Source organism: Syngnathus leptorhynchus, chromosome 8, assembly GCF_054491065.1.
Source record: "Syngnathus leptorhynchus isolate UIUO chromosome 8, UIUO_Slep, whole genome shotgun sequence".
Classification (NCBI taxonomy): domain Eukaryota; kingdom Metazoa; phylum Chordata; class Actinopteri; order Syngnathiformes; family Syngnathidae; genus Syngnathus; species Syngnathus leptorhynchus.
In genome coordinates, this window is record NC_141202.1 from 2,551,396 (window position 1) to 2,571,344 (window position 19,949).

At 43.7% G+C, this 19,949-nt stretch overlaps 1 protein-coding gene across 4 annotated transcripts in view; it reads right to left on the minus strand.

Moving 5' to 3' along the window:
- Positions 1 to 19,597, minus strand: part of kcnn3 (potassium intermediate/small conductance calcium-activated channel, subfamily N, member 3) — a 38,649-nt gene extending 19,052 nt beyond the window's left edge. Inside the window, exons 1-5 of one of the 4 annotated variants that reach the window (XM_085918749.1) lie at positions 19,395 to 19,597; positions 18,103 to 18,779; positions 17,965 to 18,019; positions 16,768 to 17,827; positions 8,882 to 8,977 (exon numbers count right to left, since the gene is read on the minus strand). In XM_085918749.1, the coding sequence (XP_085774875.1) occupies positions 8,882 to 8,977; positions 16,768 to 17,827; positions 17,965 to 17,972 (1,164 nt within the window). In that variant the 5' untranslated portion in view covers positions 17,973 to 18,019; positions 18,103 to 18,779; positions 19,395 to 19,597. Of the gene's footprint in view, positions 1 to 8,881; positions 8,978 to 16,767; positions 17,828 to 17,964; positions 18,780 to 19,394 lie in introns of all 4 variants that reach the window. The other 3 variants (XM_085918750.1, XM_085918748.1, XM_085918751.1) reach the window with 3 other exon arrangements.
- Positions 19,598 to 19,949: the final 352 nt, after the last annotated feature.

Consider the following 19,949-nt stretch of genomic DNA (forward strand, 5'->3'; position numbering starts at 1 on the left):
TTTTAGCTTTAGCATCTTTTTTTTTTTAGGCTAGGTTCTAGCTCATTAACTTTAGCATATTGAGTTTTTATTTAGTTTTTTTTAAACTAGCTTTTAGCTTCTTAGCTTTAGCATCTTTTTCTCTTCGGGGAAACAAATGAAAATGTGGTTTTTTTTGGGGGTTTTTTTGCAAGCTATGAGATGATGAATGGCACATTGCTGCCAAGACCACCTATGGATGCACGGCCAATAGTCCATCATTAAAGCGGGAGATGGCTCAGCAGGAAATGTGTCTTCCAACTAGCTACACGCGTGTGCATGCTGCTAACATGTGCGCAAACGCACTCATTTGGAGCCAATGGGGGAAGCCATCGAGCAGGCCGGAGGGTCAAACGCCGCTTCTCGCTTCTCCGTCAACCACCGTCGATTACGTGTGTGCGCGTACGCTCAAGTGAGGGCGTGCGCGCGTTTGCAGACCCGGCCTCGTCATGGTGACGGTTTCCACGGCGACAACATCAAAGAGCAGCCAAGCTTAATTAGGATCCCCAGTGAGAGCGAGGGAGCAGCAGGAAGACGGCGGAAGAGAAGGGAATCAAAAAGAAAAGAAGGAGGGAGAAACACGTTTCCAGACGAGGCGAGAAGAAAGGCTGAGGAGATGTCAGAAAAATGATGGAGGTGTGCGTGTCAAAGAGATACAGAGAGAGGGAGGCACAAACTGGCTGTCGCACATTGAAGTATAAAATAGGGCAAATTTGGAAGGAAATTGAAACAAAACGTTTTGACATTTATATATTTGGTCTCTTATGAAGACACCGGTGAACAGTTTCCTATTTATCAAAACATTTGAATAAAATTCCTTAAGGGAAGAGATTAATGCGGGCCATCTGTCATTAGACTTTTCCTGTCAGCATCAGTTGGCACTATAATTAAGGAAAGTGGCACATGAATCTCTTCGGGGCAGGACTTTTATCACACATGAGATGTTTGGTCAAGATCTGACCAAAATTAGAATTTCATGTTTTTTGGCACACAAAACCGGCAACAATTTCAGTTTTTTCTTCTCAAGTGGGAAATGCAACAATGGTCGACGTAATTTAAATTGATGGGAGTCGCTACGGTATGTTTTGGTTCGTAAAGTTCTAAAATGAGCGCTTGCGTTAATTAAAAAAAAAAAATCATATCATCATTGATATCGTCTGGCATTATCTGGATGACTGACGGATGGCTTAAGTTTATCCGCTGTGGATCGATCAAAGACTTCTTTGGCTATATCCGCGGCTGCAGGTAAGATAAGCCCGTCTTCTTCTTGCAAGAAGATGTAAGACACTCTTGTGATGTCTTGAGGTCTTTGAAAGTACTCAACAGGTTGGCTCGCCATGTGAGGAAGGTGAAATATGATTTGATGGATTTATGCTTTCTTGTGCTAATACTTTGCGGCACAAAACACACTAAAGTCAAAGAGAGAAAAAAAAAATCTGTCGTATTGTCATACCTTGATTTCGTGTCGATCGAGTCGACCGTTGGCAATAGCGAATTTTTCTCCACACGTTCCAAGCGGTGCTACCGAACAAGTTTCCACACTTAACTTTTTATAATTGAGAATGAGACATGATGAGTTGTAAAATCTTAATTGGGCAGCCATTATCCATTCATCTTTTTTTTTTTTCCCCCGCTTGACAAGAGAACCGAAAAAAAATGTGAGGTGGTCCAGATTTCGCCACAAGGAAATGAGCACCCCCCCCTCCCCTTGCCCATTTCTCTTCTACTCCCCCCCCCCCCCCCTCCTCCTCCTCCTTCCCACCTTCCGGTCCTGTCGTTCCCCTGCTGCCTCCTGCTGCTGTCGGTCTTTTCCTGGCTAAACCGCCACGAGGAAGGGATAAATAATTAAATTCCATTAGGAAAGTAATCTGTCAATGTGAGTGAGTGAGTGCCACTGCCCCTACATGACCAAAACGGGAGGCAAGTGAGTGGTGGTGCTTGGATGTTTAGACGTGTGTGTGTGTGTGCGTGTGGCCCAAAAAAAAAAATACTCGATAAATTCGAGCTAGTGTGTATACACAGAGACCCAAAAGGGAACACTGAGCAAAAATCCTTTGCTTTATCTTTAACAAAATGTGGCAGTCGAGTACAACGCCTGAGCGCAAAATGAAAAGCGAGCCGGACAGAAGGAGGGCAACGCAAAAAAAAAGAAGAAAAAAAAGAAAAAGAAAAAATGTGTCACATTGGACGCCACTGCTGACCTTTCACCTTTTCTCCCTTTGTCCATCCATCTCTGCCTGAATCGCATCCAGGCCTTGCGGCTAGGCTACACAGCTAATCGGGTTAAATCGCGTCTCATCACGGAAACAGATGCGACGCTGGAAACAATCTGCCAGGTCGACAAACACACAAAGGGATGCAAACTTTTTACACAAACGCCCAGATGGTCTAGCGAGAAGAAGAAAATGCCGGCAAATTAGTCGGCAGGGTGGTATTTCCCGAAGGAGGGGAGGTGGGAAGACTCGTCTGATCAACGAAGGAGTTAGCCAACGCACGAGACACACACAAACACGAAGTCGCACCCCTGGGGAGTGTGTGCACGTCCTATAGCTTGGAAATCCCCCAAACGGGCGAAAAAGGAGCAAAACAAACACATTCATAAATAGACACATCACACCCTGGTAATTTTTGGTTAGTTTCACAATTATACATTGGGTTTTTCAAAAAAATAGGGACACCTGCCCATTGGCCTTGTTGTTAGCATAAAACTGTTTGCTCCCATCAGTTGTCATGACAGAATCCAACGCCTTGATTGAGTTCCGAGCGTCCCAAGACTTTTGCGGCGACAAGCCCCCCCCCCCCCCCCCTTCTCTCTCCAAGGACAAACACCCGAGCCTTACTTGTTCACAGCCAAGAGTGTAAACACGGAGCGGGGGAGTGAGGTGAGGTGACAAAGGAAAAATGTTCACACTCGAGCGACGTGCTGAATTTCACAAAGGTCTAAAAACAGCAAGCGGGGTGTAAAGATGATTCCACCAGAGACGTCTTGCGATGGGAAATTCCCTTCATTCAATGCTAATTTGCACCGAGCCCATAAATGGCAGCGAGACAAAAAAAACAAAACGCTGCTCTACTCCTCCCAATGCGGTGAGCATCATTAAATGCCCATTCAGATATTAAATAGCAAGATGACCCTTTGTACTTTTCCGTTTGCTAGTTTTGAGGGAATCAAGCTGGTGTCTTGTTGATCAATGGAGCATTTGTGAAATGCGGGCAAAGTAAGTGAATTGACGCACTTGAGCAATGCTGGAAGCGCGCTAATGGACTGGAGGCATATCGCTCTTGCTCGTTCTTGAAAGACACAAACACACCTCTTGTTTCTGTTTGATTGCATTTGTTTGCCTGGTTTTCTTGCAGGCGCGTAAGACAGAAGCTAACGGAACGCAACCGAAGTCTCGTCAGTCAGAATTCAATTATTCTTGAGTAGTTACCGATACCGCTAGTACTTTTGATACAGAAAATTTCCCTAAAAAAAAATGAGGTCGATTTTTTGTTTCTTCAAGATAGAAATGTTCCTTAAAATGACATAAAATTAAATATAAATGAAAAATAAATATACATGTGTGTATCATAATTTCTGATCATAAAATGGGCTGATATTGGTATCGATCAATGTCGCGAGTACCGATACCATGAAATAACGCCCATCTATTTTTTTGTTACGCTCCAGCGGGAAAACGGAAATATATCGTTGCATAAAATGTTTCTCTCCCTGCCTGCATTTTTTTGTGGTGGTTTTAAAAGCTTTACAACCCTCACGCTGAAGAACCATTTATGCTATTCAACTTTTTCTCAACAGGATCTGTCCTTGATAAGGAGGGCGAAAGGCCTGCCGCCGCCACCACCGATAAAAACATCCAACATACAAAGACAGGCAACGTCTACCCGGCGGCCTGCCATGGAATTCGGCATCAACAAACGTTCCATTCAGCCGAGGCTTCGGAATGCGTTCAAGCTACACCCGTACCGACTTCAGGTCCTTCAAAAGTTTCGAGATTGTGATGCTCCGTAACCTGAAGCGATTTTGCAACGCTGCTCCCGTGTCAATTGGTGAGCCGTAGGAACGATAGGCTGAGAAAAATGACAAAGCCAAACGTTGACGGCCTCAAGATTATTAGAAATGACTAAAAACATATTCCTCATTGCTAACGATTGCTAACAATAGCAAATGATTGCTAACGACTGCAAACAGACAACAAACATATCGTAAAACATTTCCTGAGGAGTAAATGGCAGTGAAAGTTGGACCCCAGAACAGAAAGAAAGCTTCAAACAGCTCCAAACTTCAAATACTTGCCGCTGGCTACATCAAATGTCTGAATGGTGCAAGCTTTTGCAATCGTGCAATTTTCGTTCCTTTTTTTTTTTTTTTTTATTCATTCATTTGTCTCCCAAGCCACATAACCATTTACAGTGTTCTCCGTGGGAATCATTGTTGTCTTCGGGGTGTTTTTTTTCCTTGATCCAACACTATTATATTTCAGGCCGAGCTAAATCAGACGAATGTTTGACGTTGTTGTACATAACGGCCAATCAATCACGGCACCTTTACGCATCCTGAGGGAGACGGCCGATGTTCGCGCTGTATTTCACAGTCGGCTGTCAGATCATTTGTGTTTTATTATTGCCTTTTCTTTTGGTCTTGGATGGCAAGTCAGCGAGACGATTTGTGACACGGGTGAAACACGAGATGAGACAAAATAATTGGATTTGTTTTTAAAAAATGTAAACGCTATTTTGAACATTGCGTGTATGGTTAATAAAGGAAATTAATTGACCACATGATTTCCCACTGGGAATTCCTTCAAGCAGAATCATGAAACAAATAGTCCTCCACTTCGGAAGTTGCACTGCGTCGTATTTTTCAAGTTCAATTAACATGACAGGATTCCGAAGAGAACATAAGATGTCGGGGATTAATGAGGTTAAATGGAATATGTAAATGCCAATTAGCGATAGAATATTCTATAGGCAGCTAATGTTAACTCCATGATGGAAACGTTGTCTTATCTTTAATTCATCTTAATGTTTAATTCACAATTTTCATATCGAGCTTATGGTTTCCGAAACAGAATGCTTGATCAATTCTTAGAAATCTACCAAATGTTCTTAACACAACACTCGGTGCCGATCTATTTCCAAACGTGGGAGATGAAATTATTCAGCACTGAAATGTCATCACTTTTTTCAGCCAGAACCAGCGAGGTCTGATGGCTACTTGCAGGGCAATTAACACAGCCATAAGTGCCGACATAAACACTTTGGAATATTGCGCTTTGCGAAAAGGTCAAGTTGAGGGAAAGCACTTTTTTTTTTTTTGTCTTAGGGAGGAATAACAAGAGAGGAGATGTGGCAGTAGCCGGGAAAATCTGTCAGTGCAGTGGACCTCAATGGTTTCTCCTGAGCATTATTAACTGAGTCATAAGAACATTCCAGGTCTTGTGTTTTGAAGTTACTGAACGAGAAATGTCTCTTTTTGTTGCTAAGCTTACATCTTGCCAAGCTCTTTTCACAATTAAAAAAATCTAATCATTTTCAATGAAACGGAAACGTTCGTACTCCTGTTGTGATACCACTTTCGACCACTAGATGGCAGCATGCTTAGTTAGTTAGAGACTACAATTTAGCAAAGAAGAACGCAACCGTTACATCACGTCTTCATTTAAAGTCTGTCGTGATCCTGCTTTTTAGGCCTACAGAAAGAGACGAGATAATCAAAATAAACGTAACGCCTCCACATAAGGCAGAAAATGAGAAAACGACAGCTCCAGCTCAAAACGAAGAATTTCTCAGGTCAGCCTCCATCTTTCTCTCTATTTCCTTTCACTTTTTGTCTGTAATGGGGAGTGACGCCCCACACTCACAACCTCCGGAGTGAAAACTTACATTCCCTCCCTTGACAAGACGGAATCAAGCAGAGATTTGCAGTCGGCTGCGATTACAGATGAACGACGCTTTCATGCCGAGCACGGCTGGGCCTGTCCCGCCTCCCTGACAGATTAGCGAAGACGCCGAAGAGACGCAAAGCGAGCGGTTAAATGAATTTGATCAAGCCGGGGCGTGTGAAAAGAGTCCAAAAAGTTACAAAAGGGCTTTTCGAGGGCGAGATGGGCACGTCGGGGTGAATAGGTGAAGATGCTGGATGCTGAGCCAGAACAGAGGAAGAAATCGACGGGCAAATTGAATTGAGTCCCGGTGGAAGACAAGAGAGGCAGACGTAATGCGATAAAGACAGATGGAGGAAGAAAAAAAAAGGAAAGAAAAAGAGAAGGAAGATACCCAGGGAAGGTGCTAAGACGCCGACGGAATCTTATAACAGAAACGCTCTATAAAGTGTGTGAGGGAATGTAATATCCTGTTATATCCCCGACGAAGAGTGCGTCCGAAGATGTGAGATGTCTATCGTGATTGGACAAATGTTTTTCATTTTGCATGCAGCGACGATAATCAAGAATCAAAGCAAAATTTGATATTCTGGAAGTAAACAGAAAACGCCCGACAGGTGTCACTTTTTTTTTTCGTATAATGACGTGAGGGAACAAACAAACGAGGAAAACGTTTACTCTGTATAATCGATGTGATTGCGCCTTCAGCGTTGCGCTGCCCGCTGAGCGACGCGTCCGGACAAAGCGCTTTGTTATGTAAATATTGCGTTGTATTGATGTTCAAAACAAATGTTCGTGTATGGAGGCAAACAACTAGAATGTTGACGTATGCTGCACACTTTTTTTTTTTTCCCCGCGAGGCTATGAAGGGAAAAGAGCACAATATTATGGGATGGCGTTATGTTCAATGAGCCCATCGCTTCTCCTTACCTGAACAGAGGGCCAATTAAAAGCTCTAATATCACTGTGACATGTCATCACATAAATCCAACAACCCGGCATGAATAAAGTATTTTTTAATGAACAAAAAAGGCCAATTATTACGGATGAAAATCGTATTTTTTAATGAAGAGACATTTTATTTCGAGAGTATAAGATTATTTTTTCATATTTTTTTTATATCTTTCTCAGAAAAAAATAGTGTAATATTATGAGATTGTTCTTACAGGTTTCCTTAAAAAAAATATGACTTTTATTTTAGTGCTTTTTAAAAAAAACTAATTTATTGTAATTAATCAAGCAAATAATTCCTTTTATTTCTACTTTGTCTAGCTTGTAACTTTGCACAATAATGATCAAAAAGGTGAAAATGGAAAGCATACGGAGAAGCAAAACCCAAATGTATCATTTTATTGTTTGTCAGCAACTGGCACGGTGTGTACACGCCCAACAGAGTCTGTCAGCCTCTTTCCGCTTTTTCTTTTCGCTACACCCGGTCGAGCCCCCCCCCCCGCGTTGAATAATTTTGTGTACTTTCAGGCCAAACAATCCATCCATCCATTCGTCCTCTGTCTGATAGCCAAGGAGAAAAAAGTCACACGCGACCAACCAAGGAAGAAGAAAAAAATACATACATGTACGATGTGCTGTGGAAAAAGTTGACTTGTTTTAAATGTTACTCAAGGGCGGAACTATGGGGTGGCCGTAGTGGGTCATGACCACCGTTCATAAACCAACATTTCACAGACCAAAATCTATGGGCAGAGATTTGCTACTAGTGTTTCTAGAGAAGAAAATTGCCAACCAACAAAAAATCTATCTATCTGAATACCCAATTATTCAAATCGACTTTTCAGTACAATATCCCAATCCCAAAATATTCGATATTTGGCCCAACAATAAATTCCTATCAATTGATACAAATTAATTCAGCCCAAGTTAAGGTGTTAAAATATTTTCACGTGTACCCCGCTTTAGTTTATGTTGCAGTGGAATTGCTCAAACGAACCGTTCGTGTCGAGACTGCCAACATCCTCCACCGCGTCACAGTCACATTTTCCAGAGCTACTCCTGTGATTTCATCAAGCAGAATCACGGAAACGCTTTTCCTCTCGTCAGCGCGGCTTCTTCATCTCCCCCTCGTAACGTGTTACTTCCACAGTGAGCGTTTTTATGACTTTATCAATGAATCCTCCCCGAACGCATCGCACTAGGCTAGCGCATGACGTAATGTAAGCTAGTAGCGGTATTAAACCAGCATGAGGCCTGATGGATGATTGCGGTTTGTGATGGGGAGTAATAGCTGGTCTGGGGGGGCACTCCCAGCTCCCCGCAAGGCTCACATGAATAGTCGATGTACGATGAATGATGAAACCGCCGGCCCAATGAGCACGCTGAGGTTGGATTAGCCAAAACGACAAAATCTCATACATGGAGACGCACGCGCGCGGTCGATTGGCGCGGTCTAGCTACAGCATACGTGGTCGTAGTCGATGCCGTCGTGACGGCCGCTAATGGCATTAATTGGTGAGGCGGACACACACCTGGGCCCCCGAAGGCGCCCGAGGGATGGAATGCATTAGGAAGGGAATAGACCTGTGTCGGAACAGCTGCACAGCGAGGCTACGCTCAGCTATAAGCGTGCTTACGTTTTCTACGACTGTAGCGTTAGCACGACAAAACACAAGAAATCTTTTTCGACGCATCTAACTTTTTTTCCTGTGATGATGACATTTGTATGGATCTCACTGTAGCAATCACATTAAAAACAAAATGGCCGCCATGTAGCTGACTATAAGATATCATACAGATGCTAATCTTTTCATCAGAATCTATCAGCGTAAAAAAAAAAAAATCCATATTAACCGGTCCCGAGTGGCCGCTAATGATGTATTCTTAAATGATGTTAAACATGAATAGTAAAGCAGCAGCATCGACTCACAGGTGTACCTAATGTCGTGTCCGGTGAGTGTTCAAGAAGAAAGAATCTTTTTGGGGACGAAGCGGCTAAATGACGCAGAACGAGTGAGCCATTTTACCTGAACCTCCCGTGCGTGGTAGGCGATGATGAGGCCCAGCAGGATGACGGTAGACAGGCTGATCAGACACTTCAGCGCCAGAGAATACATGGAGCTCTGCGGGCACAAGACACACACACACACAAAAAAAAAAAAAAACATCACAACGATGCACCCGTTGACATATCGGGTCATTTGGGGGCTGATTCGTTTTACCAAAGAGATTTTCAAAGGTTGAGCCGAGGTATTGCACCTGTCGATAGCGCGCTGCCGCCGCCGAGCTTTAAATCTTTCCCTCGTCTACTTTCACAGGGGCTTATAATCAATGCACCGGGGAACTTTGGATCAATACAACTCATAGCACTTCTGGGGCTTCCTTGACCCCCCCCCCCCCCCCCCCATGGACTACTCTAGCAAACAGATAGATTAGAGAGAGAGAGAGAGTGAGAGTGAGATTGCATTATTATTGTAATTTTGTTTAAGACTTTCTGTTTTTGCCACAATCTTTTGTTTTCATTTTTGTGAAATTGCAATGTTTAGTAAGTACAAACTTTCATATTAATTCATATTTCATTTGAGCTAAAACCTAATTGATGAGACCAAAACGTTCAGAGAAAATAAATTGAATACTGATTAATTTATGACTTGTGCTTGTTAAAAAATACACGAGAAGAGGACCTTGAAAAAAAGAACTGCAAGGATGATAATCACTATTATAATATTTTTCTAAATCATTCAGCCCTGATGCTGATTATGATAGGTCAAAGAAAAATGAAAAGTTGAATGACATAATCCCTCCTCAGCACCATCAATCAAGCATCATTATGGGAGATTTTCTCTCTTTTTTTTTTTTTTAACTCATTATTTGGGCTTTCCAGTCATCAAATCCATTTCCACTCTCAAGAAAACATCCTCGGTAGAAGCGGGTTATCGTGACATTCAATTCAATGGGATTAGAAATAAAAACATAAATACGATGAGGATGTTTTAAAAATAAAAAAAAAATCTTCAATTTCTACAGCGGCAACATATAAATCGGGTCACATTTAAGTTCGGTTGCCGTAGCAACAGCATGAATGCCTCTCTCTCTCTCTCTCTCTCTCTCGCTCCATCAGGTGGACTACAGTAAGACTCGGTGAACCGTCACAAAATAAGTGGACATTAAAGATTTAAGCGCAAGCTCTCTCTTTTTTTTTCTTTCTTTCTAATGAGCGGCCATGATTTAAGAGCATTAACACTGTGTCTCAATACAGAATCATATTTAAAGTGTGTGCCGGATTAAACAACGGTTTCGCTCGTCAATAAAACTTGTCATGAGGAAAGAGACCCACTGGCTTCACACACACAGTTGGATATCACATCTTTTTTTTTTTTTTTAATATCAAATTGTTCCTCTAATCCAGTTTTCCCGACGTCAGCACAGAATCCAAAAGTTGATTTTGCGCGAGCCTTCGCAGAGAGATTTAGCACACTCCAGGGTGACATTGCGGATGACTGTTATTTCTCTTCATTAGTTTAACTACTGCATACTCGAAAACTACGCGGAGGCTCACAATGGCGTCTGGAGACCATCGTGAGATTGCGTCGGCTGTTAACGGCCAGTTGCAGGTACGGGCGTGTTAATAGCATAGTGCACGTTATCAGGGAAATACGGAACCACTTGGGATAGTGGCAGTCCAATCCAATAACTGATAAAAGTCTCCTCGAAAGGCTTCTAATTAGTTCTGAGGGGATTGAAGGCAAGAGTAGATTAAAAAAAAAAAGGAAAAAGAAAAAAAAAAAGGTGACCTCAGCATCATGTCTCGTCCCAAAAATTTGCACTTGATGTTTAAATGACTTTTTGTCTTGTTTAATGTCACGAGCTCTGAGATGTGTTTGAGCATAGGTGTCTAAATCGAGGCCCGGGGGCCAGCTACGGCCCGTCACATCATTTTAGGTGGCCCGCGAAGAGAAATTGTGCATCGAATTCATGTCAATTCCAAAATTTCAAATTGTTTTCACTTTTGAAAATTAGAGGTATTGTTAGGAATTTTTATGACCATTTTTATTTTTTTATTTTTTTTATTTTTAAATATTTGATTTCAATATTTCATTTTTTTAATTTTTGAACAGTTTGTATTAGTCTCTGTTTTGAAAACTAGTTATTCATCAGTTTGTTGTGTAGCCTATACTATATATACACAATACGAGACGTTCATACATTTATTTTTTTTAATGGCCCTTTCAAGCAAACTATAATGCGGCCCGTGACAAAAATAATTTTAACACCCCTGTGTTAGAGTATGCAGCCTAATTCAATATTGTAATTGAACTGAGCTTATATTGATTAGCTCACAAAAGCAATCCAAGTCTGACTGGAGAGCTCATTTCCTTTTTATTCCTATACTAGTGATGGCAGCGAACTTTTTTATAAATTTTTTTCCCCCAAATAATTTTGCTGCTGTGAATGCTTCAGGTTTAATGTACCTCTTAGTGGCCGAGTCAAAGCTTCATGCCGGCATGCACTTGGAGTCTTAATTTAGTGGCTGACTACTGAGTCTCCCTCATGAGGTGATTAAGCACAATCTGCATCGGTTCATGAATATATATTGGGAGTCAGTGTCCTGGAAAATAGAGTGTGTCAGTGTGTTATCTTGTCTATTGCGGCTCCCGCCCAAAATAAGTGGAAATGCAGCTGGATGTAAACACGCAAGCTTCCCAACATTGATTTCTGTCACTCGTAAAACATCCACCTGTCAACCAAAGGGAAAATATCATCTCAGCGTTTTAGGAACATTTGTGGGGGGGAAAATTTGGAAGTTTTTGTTTTGCAGACCCCCTTCCATATTCTTGCCCCCAGTTCCGCCAGTGCTGCAGCCACATAAGGTTATAATGGTTTGGGGATTTTTCATTGTAGTCAGTTTTTATTCTAGTTTTAGAAAAATTGCTATTATGAGTACATGATTAAAAATCATTTACTGTAACGATAAAAAAAAAAAAATCATCAATTGATTGAATTTTGTCCTACTGTTGATCAAGGAAGTAAAGTCAAAGACTGGATTTTGGAACCATATGCAGAATATCATTGAGTCAGTGAAGTGAGTGAGTAGTTAGTGGTTGTTGTTATGGGCCACAGCGCAACACTAGGGCTGCAAGCTGTTGTCTGCTTTTTATTTCCCTCTTTTCCTGTCTCACTCCCCCCATTGCCAACATCTCATTTGTACTCACTGGAGCAAAGTGACTGCAAAGGAAACGCCGCTTGTCTTGTTAATGAGAAAAATACCGAGCTCAGCGGCCTGACTGTAAACACAGTGTCACACCAGCGACTTGCAACCTTATTTTATTTTATCTGCTCTCGCGGTGCTCTGCTTTTGTTCAATTTAGCTGTTTTGAGAGTAAAAAAATCACTTTGGAGCCTGTCGGAGTCACCTGGATGCCATTTTAACATTAAGGAGGACAGGAAATGAGGGGGGGGGGGGGGGGGGAATATACTACAGGTAGCAATATTTGCTTCATGTTTGTATAATATTAAATTCAATATCACATTATTGAGGCGAAAATGATTTCACTTGGCAGTTGAACAGACTTTTTATATAAAGACTATGAAGTGTTTTGTATAATATTTTGGTTTTATGAGTAAATAAATAAATCTAACATCAATATTATTAATACTATTTCATTTATTTAGATTAAATACATAAATAAAATATATATTCATAAGGGGCATCAAATTTCTAAATATAATCAGGATCATACCTCTTTGACAGTGTTTGTCAAAAAGTGTGCGTGAGTGACACGTCTTTTGTCCACGACTCCGAATCGGCGTGGCAACAACAGCGACAGTGTTCTTATTATAATGTACAATGTGGATAATTTGGCCCCTGTCATTTTAAGGTCAACTGAATCACACATGGTTTACGCAATCTGTGTGCACAGAACATGAATAGCTCAGGTCATCCATTACATGAGCTTGTAATACCGAGCGTTACAATAGTCTCGGCGGGGTTGCCAGGCAACCAGCCAATAAGTTTTACAGGTGTAAATAAGCAAATGACTCTCGGCTGAATGGGACTTACGAATTTGTTTGAGGATGTTATGACTCAATAGCAATAACGACAATGTAGCGTAACTGGAGAGTGTTGTTTTGTGTTCATTCTTGTCTTTATGTGCGTAATATGGGCACTCATAACATATGGACAAAAGTATTGGGACGTCTGGCCGGCACCCATCAGGGAGATAAAAACAAAATCTTACACACATGTAAGCTAGCTGGGGGTAAAATGTTAATCATAAGATTTTTTTTCCTGAATTTATCTATATAGACCAACGGGATGGCTTTGAAAAAAAAAAAAAAACCATTCAACATGTGATTAAAGTGTCGCCTTTGGCATAAAAATACGACATATTCAAAGAGCGACCATTTTCAAGACAGCAAAAGTGGATGAGTGCAGAGTGGTTATGAAAAAGCACTTCACTACAAACGTACTCTGGACAAAAGTTGGCTAGATGGACAATCAAGGGTTGCCAGCGGGAATATAAATGGAGTGTTTACAACGAGGTGCAAACATTTACGAGCAGGAGATAGAAATTAAACTGACAAAAAAAACAAAAAAAAACAAGGTCAACGTAAGTATGAGGAAGAGGAAACCGAGTCAAAACAAACCACAATCACGGTCGGTGTAAGGGGTGTTTTGACATTAGCGGCTAGACGTGAGCACTAATGGACCATGCTCTCAGGTGTTTATTGAAGATGTAACAAGTTTACGACGACTGTAAACTCTCTGCTCGCATTCAACTTAAAGCTGCCCAACTGATGGGACAGATAACGACGGTGAGAACTCTGCAAAAGCAAAGCGTCATTTTTTTTTTAAGGCTGGTATTGAGATAGGCAAAGGCCATATGTTTTTCCATGACATGTGCTGCTGCAGATGAATATGAATGTGCGTACGTTTCGATTGCGTCGGAAAGAGTTAGCCTTGAGCCTCTCTTGCTGTCAAAGTGGCGCTTTCTTGCAATCAGTCTCCAGGGAAACAGACGGGATGGAAGGAGGGAGAGCGGCCATTGTCACCTTAGCCGGATACAATCACACACACAGCCATGCTTTCATCAGGTCACAAGACTGAATGAAGCAAAAGTCCAACTTTTCACCACACTCCAGCTAAAAGTCAAACTATCCAAATTTGTTACCGTTAACAACAAGACCTGAGGGATGCGGTGGCTCTCAGAAGCCTGAAGGCGATATAGGAAGATGGTGACAATGAGAAGAGGTGACACATGACTAAGACGGTTGATGACATCCTCGGAGAATATATATACGTCAATGACGGGGCCAGTTTAATTCCCTGTCGGTTTTGAGTGGAGCGACTGGCCAGCTACTTGGAGAAAAAGCTCGCCCAGGGGACTACGAGAACACTAAGTGCAGTGAACCACCATTTCCAAAGATCTTCTGAGAGGAGAACCAGAAGATAAACATTGTGGAGCGACCACTTGTTGTCGACAGAAAATGACATCACGCTTACCAGGTCACAACCAATCACGGCTCACCATTTTTTTTAAGCTGAGCCGTCATTGGTTGTGACCTGGCTGGTGATGTCATTTTCAGTCGACATCAAGTGACAAAATGGCCGCCCCCTGAGATGGATAGAAACGGTTGGATTTTGCTGCTTAACTCATATTCCACAAATGTAATATCAATCTGATTGCTGTGTTTAGACAAGTGTGTGTGTGTGTGGGGGGGGGGGGGGGGGGACATACATTATATTCTAAAGAAAATGTTCAAACATTCCTCATAGTTCCGCTACCGACACACACACACGTAGCAGCTAGCTGTACAGTTTGTGCGTATTGACAGGTGATGTTGACCACAGCTGTGCGTTTCCCCCAAAATAGCTGGGAGTGTTTCATCATCAGCGGGCTCAAGACAAGTCATGGTAGGCCCGGGGGCCACTAAGGAGCCACGTGGGCCTTCTTCTAATGACGCATTGATCTGACAGGCCTCACGCTACGGTCCCTAGAGTTCGTGCAGCCTGCCTCGGTTATTCTCAGATAGAGACGTGTGTCAAACCGCCAAGCTCTCACTTTAATCTGACGCTGGGAAATCCCATCACGGAATCCTTTAGAAGGAGGCTCAGGTGAGTCTACAAGTGTGAAAATTCCAAATTTAATCAAGATAATTTTTTTTCCCTATTTTTATTTTATATCCAGGACCATCTGGGGTTCGACCTTCGAGGTTCTGCTGCATTCCACATATGTCCGAGTTAAGTAAGCCAAATATGATCTCATGCATTATTCATGAAAAAAACTGAAGGGAAATGACAAAAAATAAATTGCCCATTGTGCAATAATGAGCAAATCAAATTTCTGGAACTTCATAAGAATGAAATGGGCTCTTCCGTGGCCCGTGCCCTTTGTAATGGAAGAATGGAAATCAGTTGTGTATTTTTGCAGAGTAGTAATAAAGCCAGCCGCAAAGAGTCCAGGCGTACAAACAAATCAAGCTTGAGTATTCAAAGGCTCCTTTTGTATGAAAAGCCACAATTCTGCCAGAGGGGCCACTTTTTTTCCCGCCGACTCATGAATTATTTCATAGTTCAATACTGCAAAGTGTGTGAAAGCCTGACAAATAATTGGCTAATCAGTAAACAAGCATCTGGAATCCAAACTTTCTAATGAGCTTCAACTTCTTTGGAAGAAGAAGTGATGCGACAGTGCCAGTCCTAAATGAACCTTATTACCTTTATAAAGACATTTATTTGTATTGGATCGAATTGAATTGTATGCTCAATTTTCAAATCAATGCGCGTACAGTATTTGCCCTCTTGCAGTAACACAAACAACACACCCTCCTCAGTTCCATTCTTATTTTTCATCTCTATTTTTGGACACTACACGAAGCAGCTGGGCCTTGCTCAACAACAAGAAGACAACAAATGCATCCATAAAGAAAAAAAAAAAAAAGTTGGGAAATGAATCCATTGCGCTCCAGTGACAGTAAATACTGACAAATCAATTTGTCTCAAGTTCGACTCAAGTTGTCAATTAACATTAACAAAAACACACAGGAAAAAAAAAAAAAGTGACGTCAAAGAAAGAAAAGCCAAATAAACAGACAGCCGGAATAAAAGAAGAAGAAAAAAGAGACAGAAAGATCACACCAGAGGCTGACGGGAAAAAGAAAAGAGACAATGATGAATGTGTAGAAACAATTCAAACGGCACAATTCCCTTAATGAAAAAGAGTCGGGGGCAGTTTAGGATGTAATGAACGGGGAGGGAAAGCTTTCAAAGCGCCGCGCTCGGGGAAAATGACCCAGACAGATATCCCTCTCTGTAATCATAACGCCAGACACGCCCACTGGCCCAAAATCCAGCGGCTGGCTACCTGTGCGCGTCGTCCATCCGTACGCTGGTTCCACTTTATTAGCCGTGCCCCCCCACCGGTTGACCTTTTGTGCTATGTCACGCTAAAAACAAAAAGGACTTGGCCAAGATAAACAGACAATCGCTGCTCGGGCACCATTCGTCTTATTCCACTCACCATTACGCAGATAAATGAGATGCTGGCCTCCTGCTGATAATCTACAATCCCCGCCCCCCTTGTTCTCTTTATCGTGGTATTACATCACTGGGCGCACACCTCCAGCATCAAACCTAGAACTTCACCGGAATCCCAATCGCTAGGACTGGAATATAAGATCTTTAAAAATCTCATCCATCCCCTCAGACAGCTAAGCGACATTTTTATTGGATTTGATAGGACATGCGGGTCCAGGTTGTGTTCAGCCACAGGTGCAGAAGAAGCACCTGTGGCGAAAGAGAAAACGTGACAGGGTTTACGTTCTGGACCTGGATTTGAGGCCTCAGCCAAAGATTGGGATTCTCACAATGCAACAGCACAGGATTTGATATTACCATTTCACATGGTCTCACCTTGTTGTAGACGCCCCAGGACAGCTCCGTCTCGATCACCATGACGACAATTCCGAACATCCCGAAGATGAGAGCGTAGTCGCTCAATCGCTTCCTCTTTTCAAACAGCGCCCTGCGATGACCCAGTTTGTAGCCAATGTTTTGGTTCTTCCGTTTGTGGGCCTTGGTGGTGCCGGCCCTGGCGCCGGTTCCCACCGCCCCCGAGGCGCCCTGACTGGCGCCCCTCCCCGGTTGCGCCCGGCGACTCTCCACCAGAGCGTGGTTCTGGTGGTAGATGGACATCTGGTTGGAGGCGGTGTCGCTGATGTCATATCCTGCCCTGGGGTACGGCGAGTCTTCTTTGGATGAAATGATAATTTCCGGCGGGCTCTGGAGGGGCGGCTGATTGGTGGAGGACTGGCTGAGCAAGGAGGTAGGAGGGGCTTCCCGCTGCCGGTCGTGACCTCCGGCCGCCCCGGCAACAGCGGAAACCCCGCCCTCTTTGGTTTCGCTGCTGTCCGATTCGATGAGGTTCCTCCGGGAGGCGCTGAGGCGGCTCAGGGGCTTCATGACGCCGCCCGTGTACTTGCAGGAGCTCATGGCGATCTCGGTGAAGGGGTTGCTGTCCCTGCGGTGGACCAAGGGACTGGCCTGTCTGTGTTTGCACCCGCGTTCCCGGTCCCTCTCGCGATCCATGGAGGGCGAGTGGGAGGAGTAAAAGAGGGCGTTGTAGATGGGCGAGTTGTCCCCGCTCAGACTGTGCTGCGAGCCCAAGCAGGAAGAGAGCGGGGTGCTGGTGGGGTGCAAGGCATTAGGGATGGCCGGCGGCCCCGCCGTCGACAACTTGGGCAGGGACGACGGCGTGGCGGCGGGGGACGGCGACGGGTTGCTGCCGTTGAGGCGGCCCAGGCTGGACGGCGCCGTGTGGTTGGAGTGGTTGGAGCCCGGACCCTGACCGGCGGAGGCGGCCGGGTGGGAGATGCCAGCCAGCGGGAGGAGGAAACGCTGGTCTTCGTCCTCGCTGCCTCCGAGGAGAGCCAGGCTCAGAGAGGGAGGAGGCTCCATGGTCACAGCCTCTTGTCTGGTGGGGACAAACACAAACAGTTACGCCGATGCCTCGGAAGACACGGAAAGCATCAGGTGGACGCCACCTGACTGGATGAAGGAAATTAAACAATCAGAGGAGAAGCACATTACTCATGCACTAGCGATATTTACGATAGCATGTTCTCGGGTTGTTTCTCAGCCGGGAGATGGACGGCTCCTGGAGAAGCTTCGGTGAGATCAAAAACAATAGCCTACTTTTTTTTTTTTTGGTGTGACATAACCAGACCCCCTGGCACGGTTTCTACCTACCTCTTCTCTTCCACTCCCCCAGAGCAGATGTGTTTGGATCACTTGGCTGGATGAAGACAGAGCACCCCACTTTTTTTCTTTTTCATGTTGTTACAGCCATGCCATCCTCCCTCGTTCTCTCTCTCTGTCTGTCTGTCTCTGTGTCTCTCTTCGCCCCCCTCTCGCCTCCGTTCATGAGGCTTCCTCCACAGGTCCACCAACCCGCCTCTCGAGCTTTGCGCACGGCGTCCCGACGCTCCGACGCCCCCTCTCCTCTGCTCCTCTCCTCTCTCCTCCTCGTTCGACGCGCTTCACTCGGCGTGCTTCCCCATCCCGGGCGAGCCGTCCGCGGGGCCCACGTCGACGTCGCCGCCGGACACGGTGGTCGCTCGCGGACGACGAGCCATGACCGGATGTGTCAACCTGTGGCTTGCGCGTCTCCCTCGGCAACAAAAAAAAAAAAAAAAGAAAAACAGCCCAAATATGTACACGCGCCCGTCAGCTTGAGCCAAGTGATTGAATACGTGTGCTTCCACTCAATCACGGCTCTGCGTGGACGCGGATGAGCGTCTCTCACTCTCTCCTCCAACTTCTCTGCTCTTCCTCCGCCCCCAACTCACCAGCCACCCCCGCTCGCTCCCATTGGATGGAGGCTGAGACGGGCTGGAATGGAAACAGGTGGCTACGATCCGTATCCACTGTGTGTGACATGCAATTATACAAGATGGAATATTATATTAGCGTCATATTGTTTCACTGGAACGGAGTCTACCATGATGACACGTTTTAATATGGATCGCCAATGAATTGTAGACAAGTGCAGACTCTGATTCTAGCCGAGTCATTCAAAATAAATATATAATGCTTAATATTACATAGCATAATAATATATACACACAATTCGTCCTGATTATTTTTTTTGAAAGGTCCATTACATTCTCGCTGATATTTTTACAGTTCATAACTATTTTGCTCCGCTTTCTGCTATTTAGGGTGTAATTCAACGGGCGACCAATAGATGGCACCCCACTTAATTTGACAGTTAATTTGACTGAAAACGATGATTGAAAACAGCAAATAATGTATTCCAACCAGTGACGTGCGGTGAAGTTCATGACTCGGAACGCACTGACGTCACCCCCCCCCCGGTTAAATTTGTCCGGCACCTAACCATGTCACAAAAAAAAGGTTGGGGACCGCTGCTCTAGTGTGGCTTATTCATTATTTAATTTGAACTATTTTAATTAAAATCTCATATCAGCAGTCTTTGCACATAAAAACACTCAATAAAGTACATTGAATCAAAAACGTACCACTCCGTTCCCAAGTCCCGCTGTCCGAATTAAACCTTTTAACTCCGGAGTTGCTCTTCCTTTACTGATGACCTCCTGCTTCGACCGAAAATCCATCGTTGAAAATCATTTGGATATGTAATCCTCGAAAACGAAATGTAAAAACGTAAGACAAAAAAACATAACGAATGTAAACCAAACAATTAAACGACTGCTCCTCAGCTGTTCACTGAAAATGTGAAATGGAGGTCTCTTCTTCTACAGGTAGGCACATGAAGCAGCCCGGGATCACTAGCACCCCCTGCCGTAAAGCTGGAGAACTTTCTTTGGTAGCCTCCATAAGGACTCTTCTCAAAGCCGTTTTGTTCATCTAAAAAAACACGACGTTATAGACAGATGACAAAAAACACAAGATATTATATAAAGCATCTAAACTACGGAAATTAGTCAATATAGCCACAGTGTTTGCACACCAGCCCATCTATGGTGTTTCCCCATCAAATGTTAGCATTAAGCTAACAGACTTAAAGCCAAGGTTGTTTTAAGTAGTTTGAGGAAATTTCAAATCAGAGGGAG